Source organism: Aquarana catesbeiana, linkage group LG03 (assembly GCF_042186555.1).
Source record: "Aquarana catesbeiana isolate 2022-GZ linkage group LG03, ASM4218655v1, whole genome shotgun sequence".
NCBI lineage: Eukaryota > Metazoa > Chordata > Amphibia > Anura > Ranidae > Aquarana > Aquarana catesbeiana.
This window is the reverse complement of record NC_133326.1, coordinates 615,533,305-615,560,845: the sequence shown is the minus strand read 5'-3', so window position 1 is coordinate 615,560,845 and position 27,541 is coordinate 615,533,305. Positions and strand designations below refer to the sequence as shown.

The following is a 27,541-nucleotide window of genomic DNA, read 5'->3' as shown; positions in this document are numbered from 1 at the left end:
AAGGGGATTTCATGATTTGGTATAGGTAGCTTATCAACCACTATAATGTTTTTTTGCTATATGAATCAGTGCAGCATATTTTTACACAGATATGTTGAGTGATTTTTCACTTTCATGCTTGCAGCTTTAGTTTACTTCACTACTGGTGCGCAGAGTAACATTTTTCACTTAACCCTTACCGCCTGCTGTGCCTCCTCACCTTCTCATGCTTTGCTCAGCCCCCCGGGACTCTCCATGACTTCTCTGGCTTCTTCCCATCATCGGTAGACCTGTATCCGGGAGCCCATCTGTGAAATAAGGGTCTTCTTCAAGCTCACTGCGGGTGATAATTACGTTTGTAAAGTTTAGGCATAAACATCCATTGCATATATTAGAAAAGTAACTATAGATCATATTATCTACAGTTGCTTTCAGACCATAAGGAACATCTTCAAACTTTTCCGCCACACCATAGAAAACAAATGGCTTCCTCAGTGAGTAAAGTACTGTGCAGAGCCATTATAGGCTGCAGACTAGAGCAGGAATTTATTACCCCGTCTCTTTTGGTCAAGTAAATTTGACCAAACCTTAAAAACCCTCAAATGTGGAAAATATTTCCCAGACATTTAGGAACAAAAAAAAAAAAAGAAAAAAAAAAAAAAAAAAAAAAAAAGAGACATTTTCTTATGGATGGACCAAAAAAAATAATTTTTTTATCACAGAGAACCAATATACAAATGTAGATTTGCTGGACCAATGGCTATGCGACTTCTTACAAAATTGACTGCTATGTGTGTATGTTTTTCATAAAATCTTCAATTCTTAATGTAAACCTGTACTTTGCCCATGCCTGCAGCAAAGACAGATAACCTGGTTTTCTTGAATATGGTGAGCAAGTCACTTTCTCCTCTTCCTTGCACAATGAGTGGCCAATTACCTGGCACCAAGCCTGTCATGAAAATGCGTGCCTTACAATAGTCCGAGGTCCACAAGGTCCCTCATCTGCATCTTCTCTTCGTCATCGGCGCATGCACCGTAAAGAAAGGGCACTACTGTGCCTTTCTATAGGGCCCGTACCATGACCGTCAGCTCCCATGCGCATGAGTGACGTCACGCGACTCCGGCCAGTCACAGAGCCGGAGTTCACGCCCCCCGGAAAGAAGAGGGGTGATAGACGCGGCCACCAGCAGAGACATCGCGGGCTTCGTTTGCAGGTGAGTGGCTCATAATGGGCTAGTATGTGATGCATATTAGTCTATTATGCTTTTACTTTGCAGTGGAATAAAGAGGAAGTAAAACCCATCAGGGTTTACTTCCTCTATAATTGGCTGGTGCGGGATGAAGTCACTCCCGCGCATGAAGAGGAGTGCAGCCATCCCAGCACACAAGCACTGTGCATGTACTGCTCAGTGTACATTCTACAGAGGATTACAAGTGGGCATGGCCTGACACATGGAGCAGTAAGACGTGCAGTGTCTCGGCTCCAGGACCCAGCGGCTCTACATGGCTCCTACACGACACGAAACTCCGTCCACATTGCTCCCATGGGGAAGGAAAAGTACAAAGATCAGAAGGGGACCTTGGGGGGGTGTGTCTCTCGCCAGGGGGGTGATTTGGGGCATTTTTTCCACCCGATCCTCGGCCGCGGCCCAGCGCCAGCCTGAATCCAAGATGGCACCAGCGCCTCTGTCCCCGGCTTGCTCCGAGTCAGCCCTGGACTCTCTGTCCCTTACACAGGCCCACCATCCACCCCCTGGAGACCTGGATTGCTCTACTAGACAATCCAGGAGCCACTCAACACCCACCTGAGATCTGAGAACGGATGGGACATAGCATCCCAAAAAAAAATACCTGCATAGCTATATCCGCTCTCTCCCCACAAAGGCTGATTTTGAGCAGTGTGTAAAATGGATCGAAAAGACATGCAAGAAGGAAATCTCTAACCTTAAAAAAAAAAAAAAGACATTGGTGCCCGTTTGGAGGATATAGAAAACACCACAGAGGACCTCCATGCGGCTCTGCAATCCCATGAAGAAATCCTCAACACTTACACGGTCATGCTGCAGCACCTCTTACCAACAAGACATTGAGAATAAAAATAGGCACAATAATATCCACTGAATACCTGAGTCAGCTGAACCCAAAGATCTCCCTCAGGCCGTGTCATCCATTTTCAATCAGCTATTGCACCTGCCCAAGGACAATCACCTTGAACTTGACCGTGTCCATAGAACATCCGGCCCAAGAAAACCTGACCCCTCATTTGTACATGATACTCTCTGCAGGGTTAACTTTTACAACATCAAGGAAGCCATTATGTGTGTTGCAAGCACACAGGATTCTATACTCAACGATACTCCGGTGATGCTTCTCCAAGACTTCTCCTGCCAGACTTTGACCATGAGGAAAGCTCTGAAGCTGTTCACACAACTCCTGCAATCACACCAGATGAAATACCAGTGGCGTTTCTCATTCCAACTACGAATCCACCATGAGGGAAAGACGGCCAGTTTTCGCACTCTTGGAGACCTTCCTGCTTTCCTTAGCACCCTGGGACTCCCACACGTTGCCCTGCCTGACTGGCCTTTCCACCCACCCACTCCTGGCCTGCCTTTCCTACCGCAGTGGCAAAAAACAAGGCCGCAAACGACACTCCAGATCCTCCTCGCACAAGGACCCCAACGATTGACTCACCCTGATTGGTCGATAGTCTGTCCCAGTTTAGCAGGACTGTTTCCTGCGATTTCCCCGAATCTCCGGTGTACATTTCCCTGTGAATCCCCACTTCATGTTTTGCATAATTCATTGTTTTTTGCATCTTACTATTTGATTTTCAGGGATAAACTCTTGGCCTATGTTTGCTGCCAAGTTCACTTATAATAATATCTATGTTCTAATGCTTATTCTCAGGTTTATTACACGTTGTTAAACCCCCCCCCCCCCCTCTATTGCATGATATTAGATCAACGTCACTTTATCTCCCGGACAGCGACACCTGGATGCTATGCTTACGGATATGTTCCTTTTTTTTTTTTTTTAATTCAATGCCATTGCATGTTATCCAGGTCTCGCCATGATCCCCATGTTTTTGTAATGCTCGTATACCTATATAGAAGGAGTTTGTAATTTTATGCATTTGCATTTGCATCTTTTGTCTTGTTTCTCAAGACTATTACTCTTCCATGGCATATTTTGATGTTACAGTTTACCTACTGCCCTGTGGAGCCCGGGCCCTGGGGTCCTCTCCAGGCTTCCCCCTTACCCCCACCTCTTAGGCATATTCAGTTCCCACCCCTGGCACTGTTCTTGGTTCAGATATGTCCCCTATAGTACCTTATTATGACTATTTGTATTTGACCATTTGGTGCCACCTAGTGGCCTACTCATGTAATTTTCTCTCCCCTCTGCTTTCCTGGTCTCTACCCTCAGTGGTCAGGTATACCTCGAACCCCTCTGTTACATTATCGACACTGAGGCCCGAGACATTCTTTTCTATAGCCTCATACTGCTTTTTCTTTTACCTATCCTTCTCACCAGTTTTCCTCCCCTCTCTTCCCTTCCCTCTGCTGGGAGATATTGTCACCCGAAGGGCCCATATCCACTCCCCTGCCCCCAACCCACATTCCCCATCATGGCAGACACACAACCTCTTAACCTAGCATCCTATAAATTGTAGGGGATTCAACACCCCAGAGAAGCGCAGCCAGATCCTTTACCACTTCCACAAAATGCAATCCAGTATCCTGCTACTACAGGAGATGCATTTTCGCTCTGGCTCAGTACCAGTAGTCTGTAACCGCTACTATCCTACGTGGTTCCATAGCACTAACCCCCAAGCTAAGTCCAAAGCGGTTTCCATTGCATTCCATAGATATTTTCATCCTGAATTTCTTTATTCCTACATTGATGACTGTGGTCGCTTTATATTTCTCAAAATTGAAACGAAATAATTTTCTCTTTACAGTGGCCAATGTCTACGCTCCCAATATGGACCAGGCTCGCTTCCTTTCCTCCACTCTCACCTTACTATCTTCCTTCGGGGGTCCCTGCGTCATTGTTGGAGAGGATCTTAAATGTTGCTCTGTCCCCGTCTGCCGACACATCCTCTGGTAAGTCTTCTGCAGCCTCTATATCACGTATAAAATCCCTATTGCACTCACATCACTTGGTAGATGTCTGGTGCATACACCACCCCACTGAGAAAGATTACAGCTATTTTTCCATAGCCCATAACTCCTACAGCAGATTAGACTACTACCTCATTTCCCAATCTCTCCTAGACACCCCGCTACAGTCCTCCCTGGGGAATACCCTCTGGTCTGATCATTCCCCTGTTTATTTGTCCTTTGCCCACCCACCGCCATCCCACAGAGATGCATCCTGGCGCCTCATTGATAACCTCCTCCGGGATTCAGTGTGTATAGCCGAAGTCACTAAGGCGATCTGACACTTTGTATCTGACCACTCCTCTGACACTACCACCCCGCTTATCCAGTGGGAGGCTCTGAAATGTGTGGTCCGAGGCGTCCTTATACAGAACAGTTCTCGCCTAAAAAAGATTAGATCAGATGAAATTCGGTGCCTTTTGACCACCATCTCGGACCTTTGTCACTTTATCGAACGCACGTCGTGACCGCCTCCAATTACTGGACTCTTTGATAGCCAGTGATCAAGCAAGCAATTACCATTATTCCGAGGCCAATAAGTGTGGTCAGCACCTAGCCCGGGTTATTCATCCTAGACCCCCCTGCCACTCCATTCCTTTCATTACTACTATTACTACTTATTAGGCATATCCTCTTCTTTTCAGACACTTCTATTCCCTCTGCTCCCCTTTCATCACTAAAATTATGTCTCTTTACTCACACCCACCTGCCTCAGTCTTGGTAAATGGCCTCTGGTTCGATATGTTGAACCAGAGGCGTTCAACATATCGAATGGCACCCGCCAAGGTTTCCCCCTTTCTCCGCTCCTCTTTGTCATTGTAATTGAACAGCTGGCGTGTGCCATCCGTCAGAACGCCTCCATACAAGGAGTCCAAACTCCCTCTGAAACCATAAACTGTGCCTTTACGCAGATGATCTGTTGATATACGCCCGGCAACCCCATACGACCCTGCCCTCACTCTTTTCTGAGTTCAAGCACTTTGGCTCTTTTAGTAACTTTAAGCTCAATATCTCCAAAACAGAGGCCCTCAACATCTCCTTATCCGCCCCTGCAATGTCCTCACTTTGCTCCAACTACCCCTTCCAATGGCAGACCAAGGGCATCTAACGTCTCCGGAAAGGCTTAGCTTCCTGGGGGGGCACTGCCCTACCCTGGTTCCTCCGAATCAAAACCATTAAAATGGATACTCTCCCCACATTACTGTACCTTTTCCAAACTGTACCCATACTAATTCCTAAATCCTTTTTTTCTGCCCTACGTTGCCTCTCCATCTGCTTTATCTGGAACCAGGGACTATCTAGAGACAAGTGCAAACAGCTCACCCGCCCAAAGCTACAGGGAGGCACGGGACTCCTTGATTACGATTTATACTACAAAGCTACTCTTATGGCGCGCACACTAGAGTGGTTCCCACGCCCTTTTTAAAAAGCCTGTCATGGTCGAGCAGGATCTGGCTCCAGCTGATTTACGTGCCCTCCTATGGGGTTAAAAAAATAGCTTCTCCAGCCTATCCTGCGCCTCGCCTCTAACCACCGCTGTCCTCACACTCTGGCATCAGAGGGGGCTATGTGAGGTCCTCTCCCCTATCCTCCCTATATGACAATCCGGCCCTTCCCCAGGGCATCGGGGTCCCTACATTGGGTTCATTTCACTGCCCCTCCTGGCCCCAGGCCCATACTTTCATCCGCCCAGGACTTGGGACCCCAATCGTCCCTGAAGGCACCCCAGACTGGCTCACTTCCCTACACTTGCCCTCCTTGGCAAAACACCTATTCCTCTCCTCTCAAATACATTGTCTGCTTTCTGAATTTGAACATTTAAGCTCCTTCCATGATATGCCCAGACATCCATTTACCTCCCTCTACGGCTTAATCCAAGCCCTCACACAGGATGACCTACCCCCTTACACTAGGATGTGGTCGGCAGACCTGGGGAAAAAAACCTTTCTAGAGCGGATTGGCAGACTGCGTTCCACTTCACACATAAATCCTCCTGGCTGACATGCTTCCCCCCGGAGCTCAGTTCAACCTTTGCCATGAATTTATTAATGTGTGATGATGGTCCTCACTAGTCGAGTTACTGTTTTTTGGGTTTTTTTTCTACTCCATGCTCTCCCAGTAGATTCCCTCTCTCCTCCCCCCTCCTTTCTTCCTCCTTTCCCATGCTTTTCTCTCCCTATCCTTTTTCCTTTCTCTTTTCTCCCCTTATTATCCATTGTTTGATATAATTTGCACTCATCTATGTTTATGATGTTATACAGCGCAAGCACCGCTGTAGGCCATAGCCACTTGGCCCACTCGCTGCCACTTTACTCTAATTGATATATCAGTCATGTCATTGGTATGCTGTTTATACTACCAATGAAAACATTTTCAACCCTACAGAGGATTACAAACAGGCAGGTAAATGTTTTTTTAATGCAGAAGAGACATTGCATGTCTCTTCTGCACTAAAGAGCCTGTCTGTTCGCATTTTTTTTTTCACTTTAGTTCCACTTTAAGCTCTAACGGGAGCATCTTGAAACGTACACAGGGCTTATTCTCATCACTGAAAAGACAGGAGTTCAAAAGGAAGACCAGTATAAATTCTTTCCATACAGGGAAAAGCAGCAGGTTTACAAACAGGTCACCCTCCCCAGCTGCATATACTCATCTTCAGTTCACTTTCCTGATGATCTGCTCATCTCTCGGGAGTGAAGAGAAATATCCAGAGCATGGGACCATTCTTTCCACATGACTGCAATGGTGACTGGCCAGGCAAACATAAAGCAATGTTACTTGCACCTGAGAAGTCTACAACCCTGTATAATGTTCAACTTGTGACTTGAACCTTACACAGGGCTTCCTTTCTTTACATCTACAAGCTCAATGGAGTGGCAAGAGAGTGAAGAGAACTGGAGTATGTGCAGCTGGGGAAGGGGACAGTTAAGCAAACCAGTCGCCCTGCTTCGCATGGGCAAAGCAAAAGTTCTCTTCAGGGCCAGTTGACACCACATGCAGTCCAATGCGTTTTTTTTTTTTCTGCATCAAAAAGGCATAAAAAGTAGGTTACATGGTTTGCAATGGCATAGTTCACACCAGTGATTGCAGTTCTAGTGCGTTCCAGTAAAAAAGTAGAACATGCTGCATTTTTCCTGCACTACACTGTATTGGAACGCTGTAAAAAGAATCAAAAACACACTGAAACGCACCGGAATGCATTGGAACACACGTTCTTATTTAAGGTTAAGAAAAAAAAGGAGGGAAAATTTGCACTGTACTGCATCAAAAACGCACTGGAACGCAATCAAAAACGCGCATGCAGAAAAGCATCTGCGTTTCTGTGGTGTGAACTGGCCCTTAGCGTTTTCCATTACCACCTCTAACAACGCAGTAACTTACTCTGTGCCTTCAAAGGATTCCATATCCTGCACTCGGCTCTCTTCACTTCCCCCTGACAGGTAATGCCGATTCTCCAGGTTACGGAGCACCAGACTGTTAAGGGCCATCTCATCAGATGACTGGAACATCTCCTCAAACATGCGCATTGTGGTGAGACTTATCTGAAAGAAAAAAAAAAGTCATGCTTTTTGAACTGATAGGACTTTATTCTCGGTGTGTTTACTTGGCTGTCTCAGTTAGCTATAAGACAGACAGTGGCAAGGAGGAGAGGGTAGGGCCATCGGGCAATGACTTACACATTATTTTAAAGTGTATCCAAACTCAAAAAAATAAAATGTACTTTATATTGCAGCCTACCCGTCAGACATGGTAGCCTAGTTTTTTTTTTTTTTTAAGGCTTTTTTCCCCCTCTTTATTTTTACCTAGTGATCCCACAAATAAAACATTTCATGTTCCTTCAGAGCTACACTTATTTTCTCCACTGTACTTATACAGGAAGCCATGGTTCTCACACAGGCTGGACTTTTAAAATTGTCCATCATTGTTCATCTACTACATGGCTGGATTGGTAGGACTAGTAGTTTATACAAGAAAGAAAAAAAAAAAATGTATGGCCTTTCTAGGCTTTCTTTTCCTAGGACTAGGCAGATACCACAGCAAATTACTAAGTGTCCCACCTCTCCTAGTGGGGTTTTCCATTTATTTATATTGTAAATCACGCAAAAGAGGAAACACTCAACGCATAGAAATGCGCCAGACTACATCTATAAACAAAAAATAAATATTTTTGGCTTGACCAACCATTTAAAGAAGACATCAGCATGTTATACTTGAACCAGCTTGGGCCAATGTAACTATGTACATACACAATACCTGGTTAATGCCCCTGGAAGCTTGACATAACTGAAATGGACACCGCTACTCCAGTGATCTCCACTTGTTTTCAGGATCCCAAGCGACTACACTCTGCACTCTAAATGCAGGAGGTTGGCCACTCTTCACGGACGCCACTCAGAGAATGCTTTGCATTCATTCAGAAGATGCCACTCTGGAATAGCGATGTCTACTCTAGTAACTTTCCAGCAATATTGACCAGGTGTGGTATAGAATTAGTTACATTGGTCCAAGCTGGAGCAATGTAACTATGTACAATATGCAGATGCCTAGAATTCTTTTTTAAAGTGTCACTAAGCCCACATCATAAAAAAAAAAAACTAATCGATAAAAAGTGTATTACATGCCGTTCATACTCAATCACTATAGGATTCACTTTCTGTATTCTGCAAAAAAACTGGTTGATCCTGCTGCTCTCCGTCGCCACCTTCTGTCCAAGTCCCCAATTCAGCTAGGGATTTGGCAGCTCTGGTGGCAACTCTGCACATGCTCAGTTTTCAGTGAGTTTCTATGATGAGCATTTCCTCCCTGTCACAGGTATACAGGTATACACAGTGGCAAATGACAGCCCACTCCCTCCCTCCTTCATGCCCACTAACAAGCTAAACACAATGGGGGCTTCACCTCCATCCTATTTTAAGACACAAGCTGGAGGGGTGTGACACAGCCTGTGACTGGCCGAAACTCTCCCACATTATGTTATTGCCAAAATAAAATTAAGATTTGATTTCAAACATATTTATATGACAATTCAACCACTTGACCGCTGGGCACTTAAACCCACTTCCTAACCAGACCAATTTTCAGCTTTCGGTGCTCTCACACTTCGAATGACAATTACTCAGTCATGCAAAACTGTACCTATACGAAATGTTTGTCCATTTTTTATCACAAATAGAGCTTTCTTTTGGTGGTATTTAATCACCGCTGTTTTTTTTTCTATTTTTTGCGCTATAAATCAAAAAAACCTGAAAATTCAGTAAAAGAAAAAAAAATTCTTTGTTTCTGTTAAAATTTATTGTAGAGTATTGGCGAGTATTGGCAGAGTACTGCAGATTATTGGCAGAGTATTGCAGAGTATGGGCAGAGTATGGGCAGAGTATGGGCAGAGTATGGGCAGAGTATGGGCAGAGTATGGGCAGAGTATGGGCAGAGTATGGGCAGAGTATGGGCAGAGTATGGGCAGAGTATGGGCATAGTACTGCAGACTATGGGCACTACAGAACGAGCCCACAGCGCTGCTGCAAACGATCTCTCCCCCTCTCTCCCCTCGCACTGTACAGATCAGTACAGAGAGGGGAGGGAGGAACCAGCGTCATGGCATGACGCCGGTTTGTTTAGAAGTGATCGCACCGTCATTTGACGGAGCGATCACATGGTAAACGGCCGATATCAGTGGCCGTTTACCGTGATCCGTGGTGCGCCGGGTCGTCTGGACCCGGCGGTCACGGATGTTCCCGGGTGCGGATGTTTTCTTATTTTGAACATGTGACCAGCCGCAGACGACTAGAAGCTCCTCCTGCTTACGTTTCCCTGCAAACATGCTGGGAAAGGTCTGGGTCATGTGACAGCTGTAGATTGATTAGGAAAAAAGGTACTTGGATATTTTTTTTTATTAAAATAATTACAGTGTCATCATCCACATACAGAAATAGAAGTGACAAAGTAAATGAAACAGTGTGTGTTTAGTATAATTTTAAGGACTTTCTAAATCTGACCCACTGTTGCAATGAAGTATACTAGGCATGTAGTAGTGTAACAGCGTGAGCTGGTTACCTCATCAGAGAGATGGTTGCACCTCTGGATAAGCTGGTATCGAAGCTGTGGAGATTTGTCACTCCTCCTCTCTGGGCCTTTCTCCTCTCCTAGCAGGAAAATGAGAAGCTGATGCAGTAATGGCGGGGAGTTCAGATGTTGGAGCAGAGCAGTGAGTAGAGCCGTGCTTCTCAGAATATGTAGTTCTGATCTACAGGAAAAACACGGTTGTGTATTATCAATGTGTGCACATCCCTTTCCGACACATCATGGCATAGTGCTAGAGAGTTTAACACCACACTGCAGTATGAATAACCAATGACAAATGTCAGAGCTTGGTCAGCCAATGTACTGTACTTAAAATGGTTGTAAAGGCTGAAGGTTTTTACTTTCATGCATTTGAAGCATGAAGGTAAAAAAAAACCTTCTGTGTGCCCCCCTAATACTCACCTGAGCTCCCTCTCAATCCAGCGATGTGCACAAGTGCCTCGGTTGCCACGGGTCTCTCTCTCTCCCCTCACTGGCTGAGACAGCAGCGAGAGCCAATGACTCCCACTGCTGTCAATTCACAGTCAGTGAGCCAACAAGGAGAAAGCAGGGGGCGGGGCTGAGCCACAGCTCTATGTGTCTTAATAACGAATAGAGCAGGGCTCGGGAGTGAGCACACACCAGTGCCCCAGAACAAGCAGCTTGCGATTAGGTACACTGGTCAAGGGGGAGGAGCCAGGAGCCCCAGTGGGGGGGACCCAGGAAGAAGAGGATGGGGGCTGCTCTATGCAAAACAACTGCACAGAGCAGGCAAGTATAACATGTGTGGTACATTTTTTTTTTTTTTTTTTTTTTAAAGCTGAACCTATAATAACACTTTAAAAAAAAGTTCAGCTGGTACAAACCCTTTTAAAGCTAATTATGTTGCTGTTAATAGATGTTCAGGCTTTCTGGCCCTTTGATGAGACTTGCTGGCATGTTTGTACAGGATCCTCTCCCCTGTACTGAAATGGCTTACTCTGATTTCACTTCTTATGCCCCGTACACACGATCGGATTTTCCGATGGAAAATGTGTGATAGGACCTTGTTGTCGGAAATTCCGACCATGTGTAGGCTCCATCACACATTTTCCATCGGATTTTCCAACACACAAAGTTTGAGGGCAGGCTATAAAAACAAAATCCGTTGTCGGAAATTCCGATCGTGTGTACACAAATCCGACGGACAAAGTGCCACGCATGCTCAGAATAAATAAAGAGATGAAAGCTATTGGCCACTGCCCCGTTTATAGTCCCGACGTACGTGTTTTACGTCACCGCGTTTAGAACGATCGGATTTTCCGACAACTTTGTGTGACCGTGTGTATGCAAGACAAGTTTGAGCCAACATCCGTCGGAAAAAATCCTAGGATTTTGTTGTCGGAATGTCCGAACAAAGTCTGACCGTGTGTACGGGGCATTAGAGTGTGCATTAGAAGCTGCAGTAAGTCAGATAAAGCACATCTCATTTCCTGGCTCTCTTTATATCCATCACCCAGTATCAATATCCCCATAACAAAATCACAACATCCCACACCTCTACATGCTGACAAATTTCTGACACTCACACTTGCAGCAGTTCGTCTTGGAGCTTTCCCCGCAGGTAGACTTCTGTAATTGCATTTGCTATGGACACAGCAATCATCTGTGATAGGGAAACGAAAGAGGGTTAGGCTTGGTACATTCAGATACAGCAAAAAAGATCCTAGAGAAACACAGAGTTCAAAATTTGTTTTACCTCATGGGACTCCTGTAATAAAGAGTTACAGAACCTTAACCAGCACAGAAACCTCCGCACGGCGGCCATCTCTGGTGGCATGGTGTCATACTCTTCTTTGCTGACTTCTGTCCTGCAAAGCCGAGAGAACAGATTTAAGAATTATGTAACATTATTATATATAAAACATTGGCAGTAGTCCTGCAACCCACAATCTACTATAAAACCAAGTGTATCTATTGTTTTTCTTTATTTTTCCACCTTGTGACCATGACAGTGACACACTTGTTCGAGGGGTGACAGTGGTCTCTCACTGCTCTGAGTCTATGGAATAGCAGCGTTGCTAGCCTAAGAAATGTGTCAGGCCTACAGAAAACCTTCCTCTTTCCTCATCTCAATAAATAGAGGGCAAAAGTCTGTAGTTTAGAAAGTGAAACAAACAAGGATGCTGTGCAGGTGCCCATCACCATCCTTTTCAACCAATGGCATCATTGGTTGTTAGGACGCGGCTGAAAAACTGTAATGGTGCACATGTAGGACACCCAACATTAGAGGAGATTTATTCTTCCAAAGCAAATACAGCTTTGCTCACTCGTACTGGACTAGTATTCCAGCATCTCTTTTCTTACTCCATTTCTCCCCTTCACTCAGATAATGACCCCCAGTGCTGATGAAGAGAGGCAGGGAAGGGGAAACAAGGATGCTGTGCAGGCACCTTATGTCCTCCTTACCAGCCAATGACATTACTCATTGTTAGGACGCTGGCGGCTAGAAGGTTGTGATGAAAACCTGTGGCTTTGCGTAACTAAAAGGCAAGCTTGTTCCAACTGCTAGCCTGTATACTATTTTTTGGCCAATTCGCAGCCATTTTGCCAAGGGACCCCTAAAGAAACCTCAAAGCACCCTGGTTAAAAGAGACTGGCTTAAGCCACAGACTGAGGTCATGCTAAAAGATTATACATGCATGAAACAATTTTATAGCGCCTACCCCGGCGAATCCTAAGACAGCCCGTTTTTCTATACACAAGCACAGCCATCTTTTGCCGAGCCCAACTTTATGAATGTGGCACCAGGCGTCCAATCATTCCAGGTGGTAGGATGAGCAGGGCATGAGTGACGCTATATGGGAGTAAAATGTTAAAGCTGCAGTCCAGGTAAGATCTGTATTGCATACCTACATTGGTCCAGCTTTAGAAGACTTGCCACCATCTTATCCAAAGAACACCTTGTATTCAATAAAAACAATACAATGGTGAATGGCAGCAGTGCTGAGCAAGCCAGCCCCTGTAGTCAATGTGCAGCGTGGAAACCACTCAGCAATGGATCTGGAAGATCACCGCTATTACTTTAGTACCGTCAGCTACTACAGCAATTATCAGCTTCTCCAGCAGTCCCTGAATATGAAATATGTTGGGCCAATGCAAGTATGCAATTCAGATCACACCTGGAATTCAGGTTTTTTCCTATAAAAATAACAAACATATTATACTTACCTGCTCTGTGCAGTGGATTTTCACAGAGCAGCCCAGATCATCCTCTTCTCAGGTCCCTCTTCTGTGATCCTGGCCCCTTCCTCCTGTTCAGTGCCCCCACAGCAAGCATTTTGCTATAGGGCACTTGAGCCGAGTCACCACTCCCTGTGTCCATTCAGACATGGAGCCCTGATCCGTCCCTGCCCCTCTCTCCTCCGATGGGCTAGCCGTTTTTGATTGACAGCAGCAGGAGCCAATGGCCAATCAGGAAGGAGAATATTGGACGGTTGAGACTCTTGTGGACATCGCTGGACAGAAAGGGACATCAGGTAAGTATTACGGAGGGCTGCAGCACACAGAAGGCTTTTTATTTTACTGCATAGAATGCATTAAGATAAAAAACATTCTGCCTTTACAACCACTTTTAAGTGGTTGTTAATCCACATATTGTTGTTGCTACCATCCCCTCTGTTTTAAATGCTGTACACCGCTGTATGTGTTTTCTAAAAAATCTGCGACAAATACCTTATTTTATAGCGCCGATCGGCGCTCATGTGTCCAGCCGTCTCTCTCCTCTCCAGGTCTGGCGGCAAAGCGGGTGGAGCCGAGAAACTCTCCCTGACGTCAGCCCGAAGGAGGAGAGTAGGAGAGACGGCTGGTCACATGACCGCCGAGCGGCACTATAGAATAAGGTATTTATCGGTGGGGTTTTTACAAAATATACACAGTGGGGCACAGCATTTATTATAACAGAGGGGATGGTAACTACAACATCATCTTATGATACCAGCAGGTTGGGGGGCACTGGTATGAGCAGACAGGCAGGGAGGGAGGTGGGGGGGGGAGAGAACACAGGAGCACAGAGGAGAGCAGGGCTGAGGATGACGGAGGCACGTAAACTGACAATGGTGTCACGGCTCAGCATCCATGATATACCATGGTCAGTTTATAAGGGGGGGGGGGTATAGCCAGGCAGGATCAATCAGATATTTCATGTGTTACAAATGACCCAGCACAAGCACTGTGCTGTATAACATGCTTTAAGGGAACAGGATCCAATTTAAAAAATTTTTTTTTTTTTTTTTTAGGTTAAACACTCTAAGTAGGCAGCCAAGGCAAACCTCACTATGATCACGCTTTTTTTTTTTTTTAATAGGAAAAATCTATTTTTGAAAAGGATCTTGTTTCAATAGGAATAAGATGCAGTGGAATGATCTTTAAAAAAAAAAAAAAAAAAAAAAAAAAAAAAAAAAAATGAGATACCAATTAGAAACACAGTTTTAGGGAAAGGAATGTGTATAGAATGATTCCAATCTGACCTCCAATCAGTGTCCTCTTGGCTGGTGATATCACATGGGTGAGTGCTCAGAGGGATGTCATTGTGCAAGTCACATAGTCGTTCTGACAGTTGCTGGCTCAGGTCGCTGTGTGCAATAATTCGTGCTGGACCCTCCTGCTGGGCGGTGCGGAGGACCCCAAGAAGAGTCTCTTTTGCTCGAACTGCTAGACGACCTTTCTGTGACTGAAGAGAATACAAGTCAGATGCTTGCTGTAAAAACAATATAACCCATATCGTTAATTGGAGTAGACTTAAAAATATACGCCAAAATACTTTCCAAAAGATTGCAGGCGCTGCTCCACCGCCTCATACACCTGGATCAGGTGGGTTTTGTAAGTGGTCGGGAAGCAAGGGACAACACTTTGAAAACTCTGCTTCTTACTGACTATGCTCCCACCCATGACGTCCCTCTATGCCTTTTGACGGTCGATGCCAAAAAAGCATTTGACCGGGTTGACTGGCAATTCCTCCAGATGTCTCTGGCTCAGATAGGTCTGGGCCCCAATATGCTATCCCGAATTATGTTCCTATACTCCTCTCCCTATACTCCTCTCCCTAGAATTCAGATGAATGGCTCATTGTCCCCTACATTCTCCATCCACAAAGGGACACGACAAGGCTGTCCTTTTTTCCCCCCCTTCTCTATCTCCTTGTCACTGAACACCTGGCAATTGCCTTGCGCAATAACCCCAACATCTCAGGCGTGTCGGTAGGCCCCACTCATTCTAAACTGTCTCTCTTTGCAGATGACCTGTTAATGTTTGTAACCCAACCCCATCTATCCTTACCACATATCATGCAGGAATTTATGAGGTTTGGGAAGCTGAGCAACTTCAAAGTAAATCATACTAAGTCAGAAATCTTGAACATCTCACTGTCCCAGGAGGCCCTACGCCAAGTCTCCACTAAGTTTCCCTTTAAAACATATTTGGAATGTATAATGCGCTAATATTAATCTCCCAATATAACACGGTGTAACCTCCTAATGGTTAATCAGTGAATCATGTGCAAAATAATCAAATAGAGCCTATTATAAATAACATAACATCCTTCACCATAACAAAATCCTATAACTAAATATCAATGTGACATTCTGAATATATACACAACACTTTTTGTGTGATATTAGTTCACATACACAATAATTGCAGCTATATTATTTGGTCATCTTCCAGTATTCCATCTAGGTTCCACCATTCCTCCACCAAATTATGGGTACAAATAGAGAGCCATCTCAATCCAATAGATTTCTGCAATTTGCCGTGGACGCTTGCTGAAGGGCGGGATACCCCTTGGCAATCTCACTCAACACACTATACAAATATGGACCGGCATGAATTCCTCCAAGACCCTATCTCCACTAAAAGGACCCATGACACCACTGTTTGGGACTCCGGCTTTTCCACTGGCCATACAGGGAGTGAGTTTTGGACCTTGGTGTAAAGAGGAACACAGACAACTTTCCCAAGACCTACGCTCAGACTCCTCTCTGACTACAGACATTCCCTCTGGCCCTTCTCTTCATATTTCGATGCATTGGCTGCAGAGGCAACAAGTGATATCCTACATTCATAACTTCCCATCCCTGCCTGATATACTTACTGACTTAACAGACTTGGAGACCATGCTGCTTCAGACCGACCCTCCTACCCATGTGGTCTCTCAACTATACTCTCTCCTACATATGGTTTCTAATCCCGACCTCCCCACATACACACAGACATGGAAGGAAGATTTGGGTCACTCCATTTCACCAGTTGACTGGCAAAAGTGCTTCATTCTGACTCACAAAATATCCTTAGCCTCCAAAGCTCAAGAAAAAGGGTTCAAGCTGTTGATCCATTGGTACAGATGCCCCTTAACTTTGCACTGGATAAACCCAGCGCTCCTGGATACCTGCTGGTGTTGCTTGTCATCCAAGGGAACATTGCTCCACATTTGGTGAGAATGCCCTCCTGTGTGGAGGTTCTAGCAAAAGATCCTCGACCTGTACTGCAGACTCACGGCGACATCAATCACACCCTCTCCTGAGGTAGCTCTGCTATCTATGCTCCCTGGACCGCTTAAATCGGTCAAAGAAGACGTTCTGCGCCACTTTCTGGCAGCAGCTAGAATGGTTCTGCCCTGGGGGTGTGGGTAATTGAAGTGGACCGAATCAATAACTTAGAACGCATGTTGTCGCAGGAAATGGGTAAAGAAGAGCACAGACCTCGTGGTCTATGTTTCGATATTCCTCAGAATTTATTCCTTGGGCTGCAGAGGAATCCACCAACGCAACTGTCTAGCCTAAGTGGAATGTCTCCCTCTTACTATCTACCTACCATACTGCCTTGACCCCTCTATCCTCATCTTCATCCCCCTCTTCACTTCATATGTTACAGTGCTACACGACCACCCAAAACATGATCTTTAGTCTCATCAGACGGAAACTGTCACACACATAGAGTTTCACCCTAAGAGAAATCGCGATTAGCACAACAACAAAAGCACCATATTTGTAATAAGTGGGCATCGCTCATTGACCCTTAATAAGTCATGATTGACGATATAACTACACAGGCTTGTATATCAAACTAGATTAATTGACACTAACAAATTCCACACTACATGAGATGTTTTGGCACCGTAATTAAAATGATGTTTATCTCTTTATATGTGTTATTAAATGACATATTTGTGCACTGAACACTTTTCCTTTCTCAATAAAATAAGATTGAATTAAAACAATATAACCCCTTCCCCTTCAATGTTAAACCTTTGTACCTGGCACAGAGACAGCCTGAGTAAAGCTTTGAATAACGTCTGTTTAGGTTTACAACTAGCAGATCCAGTAGTTGGCTCATTAGTTTCTTCAGTGGAAGTCGCCCTCTTCACAATCTCGCCCTGTAGTAGGAATATACAATGAATTTCCTGAACATACAAACTTGTGTGTTTTGTCTAGTGACAGGAGTATAAACATTATTTTTTAATACATGCACCAGCCTTCTTCTAGCCTTTTATACATATCACTTAACTAAGTACTGTATATCATGGCTAACTTAAATGGAGCTTTTATGGCAATAAAAATGTATAGTGTGGTCCCTCGCGCTAAAATGAGTAAATAGGTTGTGTAAATATCCTCGTGGTTGACTGAAATAACGGATGATGAAAAATGTGAATAGAAAAAATGTGAATAGAAAAACTAATGATAATGTGTGGAAGGTGATGATGTCTCTATGGACTGCAGCAAAATCGAAAGTGTTCACTTACACTCAACAATAACAGTACTAATACAGTGATTTCGCGCTTCAAAATCTATCACCTCAAAGTATAATTCATACAATTTAAAAATAAATAGAATAAGTTCTATAAGTGCAACATCATAAAAGTGCTCAATAGTGAAATAAATAATCATCAAAAGTGCTGTCGTGCATCAACATTAAAACATAGTAAAAGAGTTTATATTGTGTATCAATATTTTAAAAGTTTAAATTGTGCTTTTCCACTGGGATCGTGTGATGGAGAAGAGAAGTGGTGATGATCTTAAAATTAAGTGTTCCGGTCACATCGGGCTCTCTGGACTCTCACCTTAAATAAAATCAATATGGGCATCAAAAACAGGATCTTTGTTCTTAGTAGTATAATGCCATTCAGGTAGGGCTTCTCTGGTGGTGTAGCGGTTCTTCTGGTAAAAAGCACCTATCAGATATGGGAACAAAGAGGGGTTGCCCACTTGGGCTCCACCAGTCCGGTGGTATGGATAGGGAAGGGAGAGAAAAAGTGCCTCCAATGGTGTAGTATGTTGATTAAAAATAACTATTTATTAAAATATAGGTGGTCTCTTACATTATAAATGATTAAAACAGCATAAACAGTAAACAGAGGTTGCGGAGCGGCGTCTGAGGCGCCTCCTTACTGACTTCCGGTTTCGTCTGCACTCGGCCACGCCCTACGCGTTACGTCACCGCTCGTGACTTCAACTGGGGAACCGGATTGGTCCGAGAGGGATGTCTTTTATATGATGAATTGGAACATCTTATACAATTGGGAATAAAAAAAGAAATACTCAACAAGAAAGAATCAAGATATCTAATCCCAGAGGCATGCAGAATAGCTGTTATTTACACTGTCCCCAAGATTCATAAGTCCAGAGAAAATCCACCGGGGAGGCCCATTGTGAATGGGATAGACTCCCTCACATCTAGAGTAGGACAATACCTAGATGAATTCATACAACCAGCAGTACAACAGACACCAGCTTATCTACAAGATACAAAACATGTTTTACAGTTACTAACCGAAACACCAGTCTTGGAAGGAAGAACGATACTAGCCACAGCGGATGTTAGTTCGCTATACACCATAGTACAACACCAAGATGCATGTTCAGCCACTAAGTGGCTTCTCAGGAAATATAGCAATCTGGTTTGCAAACAGAGAAAATTCCTGATTAAATGCCTAGACACCTGCCTTAAAAACAATTATTTTTGGCATAATCAAGCCTACTATAAACAAATTACAGGTATAGCAATGGGTGCCAAGTTCGCACCGAGCGTGGCCAACGCGTTCATGGCCCAGTGGGAAGAACAATCTATATACACAGATACCCCACCAGAACTCACGCTATACAGAAGATACATCGACGATGTAATTATAGTATGGAATGGCAGAAGAGAGGCACTAGAACAATTTCTAGAAAAACTCAATCGAAATGAAAAGAACATACATCTATCATGGAATATAGATGAAAAAACTGTGGAATTCCTAGATTTACAAATCAGTCTAGAACAAGACAAATTAGTCACGAAAACATTTTTTAAACAAGTGGACACCAACAGCTATCTATCGTTACAGTTGCCACCATAAAACGTGGCTATATAATATACCCAAAGGACAACTAGTCCGAATAAAAAGAAACTGTACGAGTGAAAATGACTATAAAGAACAGGCTAAACTCATAGGATCCAGATTCACTGAAAAAGGTTATGAACCCACTTGGATACAACAACAAATAGAAGAAGTTAATAGGATGGACAGAACAAAAATGCTGGAAAAGAATTCTAGAGCTACATTCCACCAAGAAGCACCAAGTCTCATCTTTGACTACAGTGTACAATACAAACAGGTATCAAGCATAATCCAACGATATTGGCATATTCTTCGGAACGATAAAGATTTGAACCAAATATTACCAACAAAACCAAATATTATATACAAAAAAGCACCAACGGTGAAAAATATGGTAGTCCAATCAGTTGTAGAACCTCCAAAACAAGCAACATACTCCTTTTTTTCAGGCAAAGGATTTTACCCGTGTAGAAACTGCTACGCATGCAGCCATGCAAAGAAATTTCAAGGCAAAAGACAAGAATTTACATGCACCACAACACAGCAGTCATACAAAATCAAAGACTTTGCAGGATGCCACACAGAGGGGGTAGTTTATGTACTTCAGTGCAGTTGCCAACTACAATATGTAGGAAGAACCAAAAGAGCTCTCAAAGTAAGAATTAAGGAACATATCCAAAATATTTTAAAGGGTAACCCCAAGCACAATGTATCGAAACATTCTGCGATAGCACATAACCGAGATCCTTCACATCTTCAATTTTGGGGTATTGAAAAATATAAAGGTGCATGGAGAGGCAGTCACAAAATTAGAAACATAAGCCAAAGAGAGTCATATTGGATACACACTTTACGTACACTTACACCTAGAGGCATGAACGTAGAGTTCGACTTAAATTGTTTTTTAAGCAGTTTTTAATCTGTATGATCTTTTTTGTACGTTTTTATTGGTATCAATAATTATTGTAGGTGTAATACAATTATCCATTTTTTCAATATTTAACATAGTAGGTCTATGTACTAGACTAGCCATCTGCTTCATTATTTATTGGAATATGTGTACTTATTGATTATTTCAACAATTTTATCGAAATTATAGTTGTATATATATTGTAATTACGATAGAAGGACTGAGACACCTCCTTAGGGACCCAGGTAGCGACTGACGGACCCTATCATCATTCAATATACAACACGTCTATTGTAGACAGTAAGATGGCGGACAACAACACTATTTCCTTCTAAAAGGTCCGCCACCTATATGACCAGATCGACATTAAGGCCGGATATAGTTCTAAAGACTACAAGAAAATGGCCGACATACAGTATCATCTTTAGCTTTAATTTTTTATATAATGATGAAATAACATCAATACATTAATTCTCTGTATACATCCACACTGACTTTTATATCTTTCATGTTTTTAATTGCCAAGAGAAATAGAATACAACTAGAGTCCGTACAATACAGCGTTCTATGTTTGACTTGACCCCCCTTAATATGGCCGCTATCCTGTATACATTGCCACCTGTAAGATGGCCGCGATAGTACAAGCGCACTTTACAAGTTTAAAATGGCCACTAAGAAGACCATTAACAATATAAGGGCACTGTACCACAACAAAAATGGCCGTCATACAACTTCCGGTATCATCATATAAAAGACATCCCTCTCGGACCAATCCGGTTCCCCAGTTGAAGTCATGAGCGGTGACGTAACGCGTAGGGCGTGGCCGAGTGCAGACGAAACCGGAAGTCAGTAAGGAGGCGCCTCAGACGCCGCTCCGCAACCTCTGTTTACTGTTTATGCTGTTTTAATCATTTATAATGTAAGAGACCACCTATATTTTAATAAATAGTTATTTTTAATCAACATACTACACCATTGGAGGCACTTTTTCTCTCCCTTCCCTATCCATACCACCGGACTGGTGGAGCCCAAGTGGGCAACCCCTCTTTGTTCCCATATCTAATAGGTGCTTTTTACCAGAAGAACCGCTACACCACCAGAGAAGCCCTACCTGAATGGCATTATACTACTAAGAACAAAGATCCTGTTTTTGATGCCCATATTGATTTTATTTAAGGTGAGAGTCCAGAGAGCCCGGTGTCACCGGAACACTTAATTTTAAGATCATCACCACTTCTCTTCTCCATCACACGATCCCAGTGGAAAAGCACAATTTAAACTTTTAAAATATTGATACACAATATAAACTCTTTTACTATGTTTTAATGTTGATGCACGACAGCACTTTTGATGATTATTTATTTCACTATTGAGCACTTTTATGATGTTGCACTTATAGAACTTATTCTATTTATTTTTAAATTGTATGAATTATACTTTGAGGTGATAGATTTTGAAGCGCGAAATCACTGTATTAGTACTTTTATGGCAATGTCCCTGCCACAGCCTGACAAAGGTTAAAGCCACTGAAGATGAATAAACATATTGAAAATTACAGTATGTATGTTAAAGTTGTTGTAAAGCTCTGAAATTAACAAAACATATCCATCTAGAGTGTGTGCCTGCTTCAATCTAAAGCACCAAGTGTAATTTCTGTCTGCAATCTCCTTCCTTTGCTATCTGCAGGAGTCATTTATGACAAGATGTGCTGACTACAAGTGATCTACAGGGACAAGGAGGGGGCCTCTAATACCCAGCCTATGATTGACAGCCTCAGCTGTGCATGTTTCCCTATAATATTGTGTATATAGAGGTGTGACTCTTCCCCTCACTCAGGTCTCAGATTACATACGGCTATCCTCTCAGAACTGTGCAGTGTGTGACATCAGACCCCCCCCCCCGCCGCTTCTGGATGCTCAGAAAAGCTGTGTAAATTGTGTACTTTAAAGGCCAAGTTCACTTTTGGAACATGTTACAACTGTATGTAGGGTGTAATATGTAACCTGATCCAGCTCCCCCCCCCCTCACCTTCCCCTTGTGACAGCGGGCGGACGTTCCTCTCCCCTGCAGTCCCTGTCATATTTACAAATCGGCATGACTGTACGGTGCTCTGCCAACACAGTCGGCGTCATTTATTCACAGGGATCTGTAAATAAACTCAAAATCCAATCGCCCACTGCGGCAGATAGACTTGTAGTTAGCCGATAAGCAGGTACAACTTACAGTATGTAGGAGTATTTGTTTGATCTCAGTTTAACTTTTTCAGGGCTGAATGCTTGCCTGCTCTACACATTCCTATTAGGCCCTTATTATAATAAACAGCTCAATGGCCAATAGTAATGCACAGGAGGCAAGAAGAACAGGCAAGGTATAATCGGGAGGTGGCAAATCTTCAGAGAACGGAGAGAAGCTCATTTACATTTTGCTTTAAGTCACAAAGTGAGGTTTTCTAATAGCTCTGGGTGTAAAGTTTAGATTTTTACAAAATAACACAATAACATGGTCAAAAAAGCCAAAAAAGTGACATTGCATAGCTCTGGGTTTAAAGTGCATTAGGGATATCAACTTCTCAGTTTCTCAATATTAAAATATCAGTTTCATTCCTTTTACCAGTGTGTATACCTCTAGAATGTGTACAATAAGTGAAGAGTCATTCTCTAGTTTACTGCAGACTGAGGCCAGGAACTGTATTTCCTCCTTATGTGCGGTGACCCCAACAGAATCTCCACCAAGGGTGATCAGTTTCTGTAAACAGAAGAGATGACAGTTATGTGTCAGAATGGTTCTGTCTTTAACATCTATCGATCTATCATTAGCATAAACTTAACAAGTTTGTTTTTCTGAGCTCCCCTGTAATATACTTTTATTACCAGTTGATCTTGCTAGTTGATCCATCATTTTTCTATTTCCTAACACAGGCAGACAATGCTCATGCTAAAGCTGCTTTCACACTGATCCGCTGCAAAAACTTAACAAAACGCATATGTGTTTTTGTTGTGATTTAAAAAAAAACATGAGACCCAAAAACCGCCCCAAAAAACGCACCACGGTGCGTTTTTGCTCTGTTTTTACCGTGTTTTCCTTTGCTTTTAATGGGAAGGTGTGTTTTTGGTGCAGTTTTTTTTAACTCCCCGAAAATGCTGCAACGGAAGCGCACCAGCCCAGTGTAAACCCATTCATTAATTTTAAGGGGAAGTGTTTTTTTGAGCTTTTCAGGCACTTTTTTAAATGCAAAAGCCCTTGAAAAACTCCTCGGTGTGAAAGCAGTCAAACTGCAAGGCAGTGACTCAGCATTGTCCACCTACTACAAGTCAAACATGCTGAAAAAGAAATCTATATACTGTAAGAGACAAAAAAATTAAAGCCTGACCCATTTCGAGCAGTTACAGTAGTAGGGAAAAAAAAAAAGGTTAAAACTATAAAATAAAACCTGGCTGTTTTAAGTCCCCTTTAACTGCCACTTTTACTGGAAAGCTTGACCTTTTAAAGGAAGTTGAAATAAAATCATTACAGCAGGACTAAAAAAAAACAAAAAACTGCTTTGTTATTGAAAAACTGCATCATACGGTGTATGCAATCTTTGCCCAAAATTCCACTTTAATGAGGAACCTCACTCAATTTCTTAAAAATTAAAAGTCAGCAGCTGCAAATACTGTAGCTTTTAACAAACAAACATCGAGTCCAACGAGGTCCTCCTCAGAGACACCATCTTGGATGCGACTTCCTGATGTCTCACAGTTGAGGTGACATAACTCTTGCCTAGGCAAGGATTAAAGCTGGCCATTTTAGTTATAAACTGGGGCGAGAAAGACAATGGCTGAAGTTCCACCTTATTGTTAGTATAGATACTCATTAGCTGGGAGGATGAAAGTAGGAGGTGTTGCAAGACAGCAACTATCAAAGGTTTCCTGTACCCTAAATATTCCAACAAACTGGTTTAGACAATTACAAAAAATAAATGATTAATTGGTATGCTTTAACTACTCACTTGTACGGGCCGATGGACATTATTATAGTGCAGAAGGGGACGATGGACCTTAGACAAAAGGCGACTGAAGAAGAGCAGAACCTGCTGCCGCATTCCAGGGGGGTACTGTGATGAAGAAAGAAAGACAGAGATTTGAGCAGGCTGTGCAATTACTACAAGATTATAAATACAGTAAATATAATATTTATATATATATACACACACACACACACACACACACACACAGTATCTCACAAAAGTGAGTACACCCCTCACATTTTTGTAAATATTTTATTTTATCTTTTCATGTGACAACACTAAAGAAATGACACTTTGCTACAATGTAAAGTAGTTGAGTGTACAGCTTGAATAACAATGTAAATTTTCTAAAACGCTGGCAACAAAAGTGAGTACACTCCTAAGTGAAAATGTCCAAATTGGGCCCAATTAGCCATTTTCCCTCCTTGGTGTCATGTGACTCGTTAGTGTTACAAGGTCTAGGTTTGAATGTGGAGCAGGTGTGTTAAATTTGGTGTTGTCACTCTCTCTCATACTAGTCACTGGAAGTTCAACATGGCACCTCATGGCAAAGAACTCTCTGAGGATATGAAAAAAAGAATTGTTGCTCTACATAAAGATGGCCTAGGCTATAAGAAGATTGCCAAGACCCTGAAACTGAGCTGCAGCATGGTGGCCAAGACCATACAGCGGTTTAACAGGATAGATTCCATAAATAGCCTCACCATGGTCAACCAATATATCCAGAAGTTGTCTTTGGGAGTGCTGGCAGGATTGCTTCAAAGGTTGAGGGGGTGGGGGGGGTCAGCCTGTCAGTGCTCAGACCATACTCCGCACACTGCATCAAATTGGTCTGCATGGCTGTCGTCCCACAAGAAAGCACGCAGTTTGCTGAAGACAAGTAGACTAAGGGCATGGATTACTGGAACCATGTCCTGTGGTCTGATGAGACCAAGATAAACTTATTTGGTTCAGATTGTGTCAAACAAGTGTGGCAGCAACCAGGTGAGGAGTACAAAGACAAGTGTGTCTTGCCTACAGTCAAGCATGGTGGTGGGAGTGTCATGGTCTGGGGCTGCATGAGTGCTACTGACACTGGGGATCCACAATTCATTGAGGAAACCATGAATGCCAACATGTACTGTGACATACTGAAGCAAAGCATGATCCCCTCCCTTCGGAGACTGGGCCACAGGGCAGTATTCCAAAATGATAACGACTCCAAACACACCTCCAAGACGACCATGCCTTGCTAAAGAAGCTGAAGTTAAAGGCGATGGACTGGCCAAGCATGTCTCCAGACCTAAACCCCATTGAGCATCTGTGGGGCATCCTCAAATGAAAGGTGGAGGAGCACAAGGTCTCTAACATCCACCAGCTCAGTGATGTCGTAATGGAGGAGTGGAAGAGGACTCCAGTGGCAACCTGTGAAGCTCTGGTAAACTCCATGCCCAAGAGGGTTAAGGCAGTGCTGGAAAATAATGGTGGCCACACAAAATATGGACACTTTGGACATTTTCACTTAGGGATGTACTCATTTTTGTTGCCAGCGGTTTAGACATTAATGGCTGTGTGTTGAGTTATTTTGAGGGGGCAGCAAATTTACACTGTTATACAAGCTGTACACTCACTACTTTACATTGTAGCATTTACATGTGTCATTTCTTCAGTGTTGTCACATGAAAAGATAGAATAAAATATTTACAAAAATGTGAGGGGTGTACTCACTTTTGGGGGATACTGTGTGTATATATTTATTTTTTTACATATTGTATATCTCAATTAATGGCACCAGTGTCAGAGGTGTGATGTCAGACATCAATTCTCTACATGAAAAACGTATTTTTATCTTCAATATAATCATCTCTGATATTTTAGGACATCGCTCATAATCAAGGTGGACTTCCCATTGGTTCTGGTATTCATGACCAATACAATATTCCCATTGCACATGTTCCTGGAAATGGTTTGTAATAAGTGGGGTACCCAGCTGAAGTCTTTGTAGACGAAACACGTCAGTCGACGAGTCCTTTCCATGCCATTTCGCCTTTTTGAATTTTATGCTTTTGTGATCACAGAGATTTTTTACTTGATGCACTACATATTGGAATCTATGTAAAGCCTTTTTATTCCAAAGAAACCCGTAACCATGCGTTTTTTTTACTATGTGGAAGCTTTCTGTTTTTTTATGGACGCTGTTAGCCATAAACCTACCAAACGGTTCTGGGGTGGAAAGAGGTTTTTTACCATCTGGGACATCCCAATCCATATTCTGACATGCCAGGTCGAGGTTCCCTGAGGTGGCTCAGCTGAGGAGGAAGAATTGCACCACTCGCTATCCAGAGCTTTGATATCACATGCCTGATTGATGCTACCTTCTGGTAAGCGTATTTAATCTTCTCCCCTGGGTGGTGGATGCACACGCGGCGATTACTCCTTTAGTCCTACACTCCTGGATTCCTTCCCAACAATATATACTAATGGATATAATGTTTTAATCACCAATGGGACTATACTACCAATGTTGATTTACAATTTGCACAGTGCACTTTATTTGTAGACACTATCAAGCAGATGATGGTGTTAGTGTTTTTTGTATAAGCTAATCACAATTTATTTTGTATATCACAGTATGTTGATATATCAATACTCAACATTTGATTCTTAAACAGCATACATACGAGCAGTTTTTCCAATAGTAATTAGTTCCGTCGGAAAAATATAGAACATGTTCTCTATCTAAATCTGTCTGAATTTGACGGAAAAGATGGGGCATACACGCGGTCGGAATATACGATGAAAAGCTCCCATCGGACTTTTTCTGACGGACATTCCGCTCGTGTGTACGCGGCATTAGCGCTGCAGTGTTTTCACTTTATTCATTCACACAATTTTTGTTAAGATTGTAGTGCTGGCTGCCATCGGATGATGAACTGGATACAAGCCATCTACTCCCATCCCTCAGCTCAAGTAAAAGTGAATGGCCACCTCTCCTCCCCTCTTGGGATAACTAATGGGACGAGGCAGGGCTGCCCCCAGTCTCCTTTGATATTCACCTTGACCCTCGAACCCTTTCTCCATACGGTGAG

At 43.1% G+C, this 27,541-nt stretch overlaps 1 protein-coding gene across 2 annotated transcripts in view; it reads right to left on the bottom strand.

Moving 5' to 3' along the window:
* The window catches only part of FHIP2B (FHF complex subunit HOOK interacting protein 2B), a 73,418-nt gene that overhangs the window by 21,027 nt on the left and 24,850 nt on the right, over positions 1 to 27,541 (bottom strand). For both annotated transcript variants that reach the window (XM_073622264.1, XM_073622265.1), the window contains 9 exons: positions 24,456 to 24,560; positions 23,090 to 23,212; positions 17,494 to 17,613; positions 14,711 to 14,913; positions 11,941 to 12,052; positions 11,771 to 11,847; positions 10,197 to 10,386; positions 7,527 to 7,687; positions 200 to 316 (listed from right to left, as the gene is read on the bottom strand). In XM_073622264.1, coding sequence (XP_073478365.1) covers positions 200 to 316; positions 7,527 to 7,687; positions 10,197 to 10,386; positions 11,771 to 11,847; positions 11,941 to 12,052; positions 14,711 to 14,913; positions 17,494 to 17,613; positions 23,090 to 23,212; positions 24,456 to 24,560 — 1,208 coding nt within the window. The remainder of the gene's footprint in view (positions 1 to 199; positions 317 to 7,526; positions 7,688 to 10,196; positions 10,387 to 11,770; positions 11,848 to 11,940; positions 12,053 to 14,710; positions 14,914 to 17,493; positions 17,614 to 23,089; positions 23,213 to 24,455; positions 24,561 to 27,541) is intronic.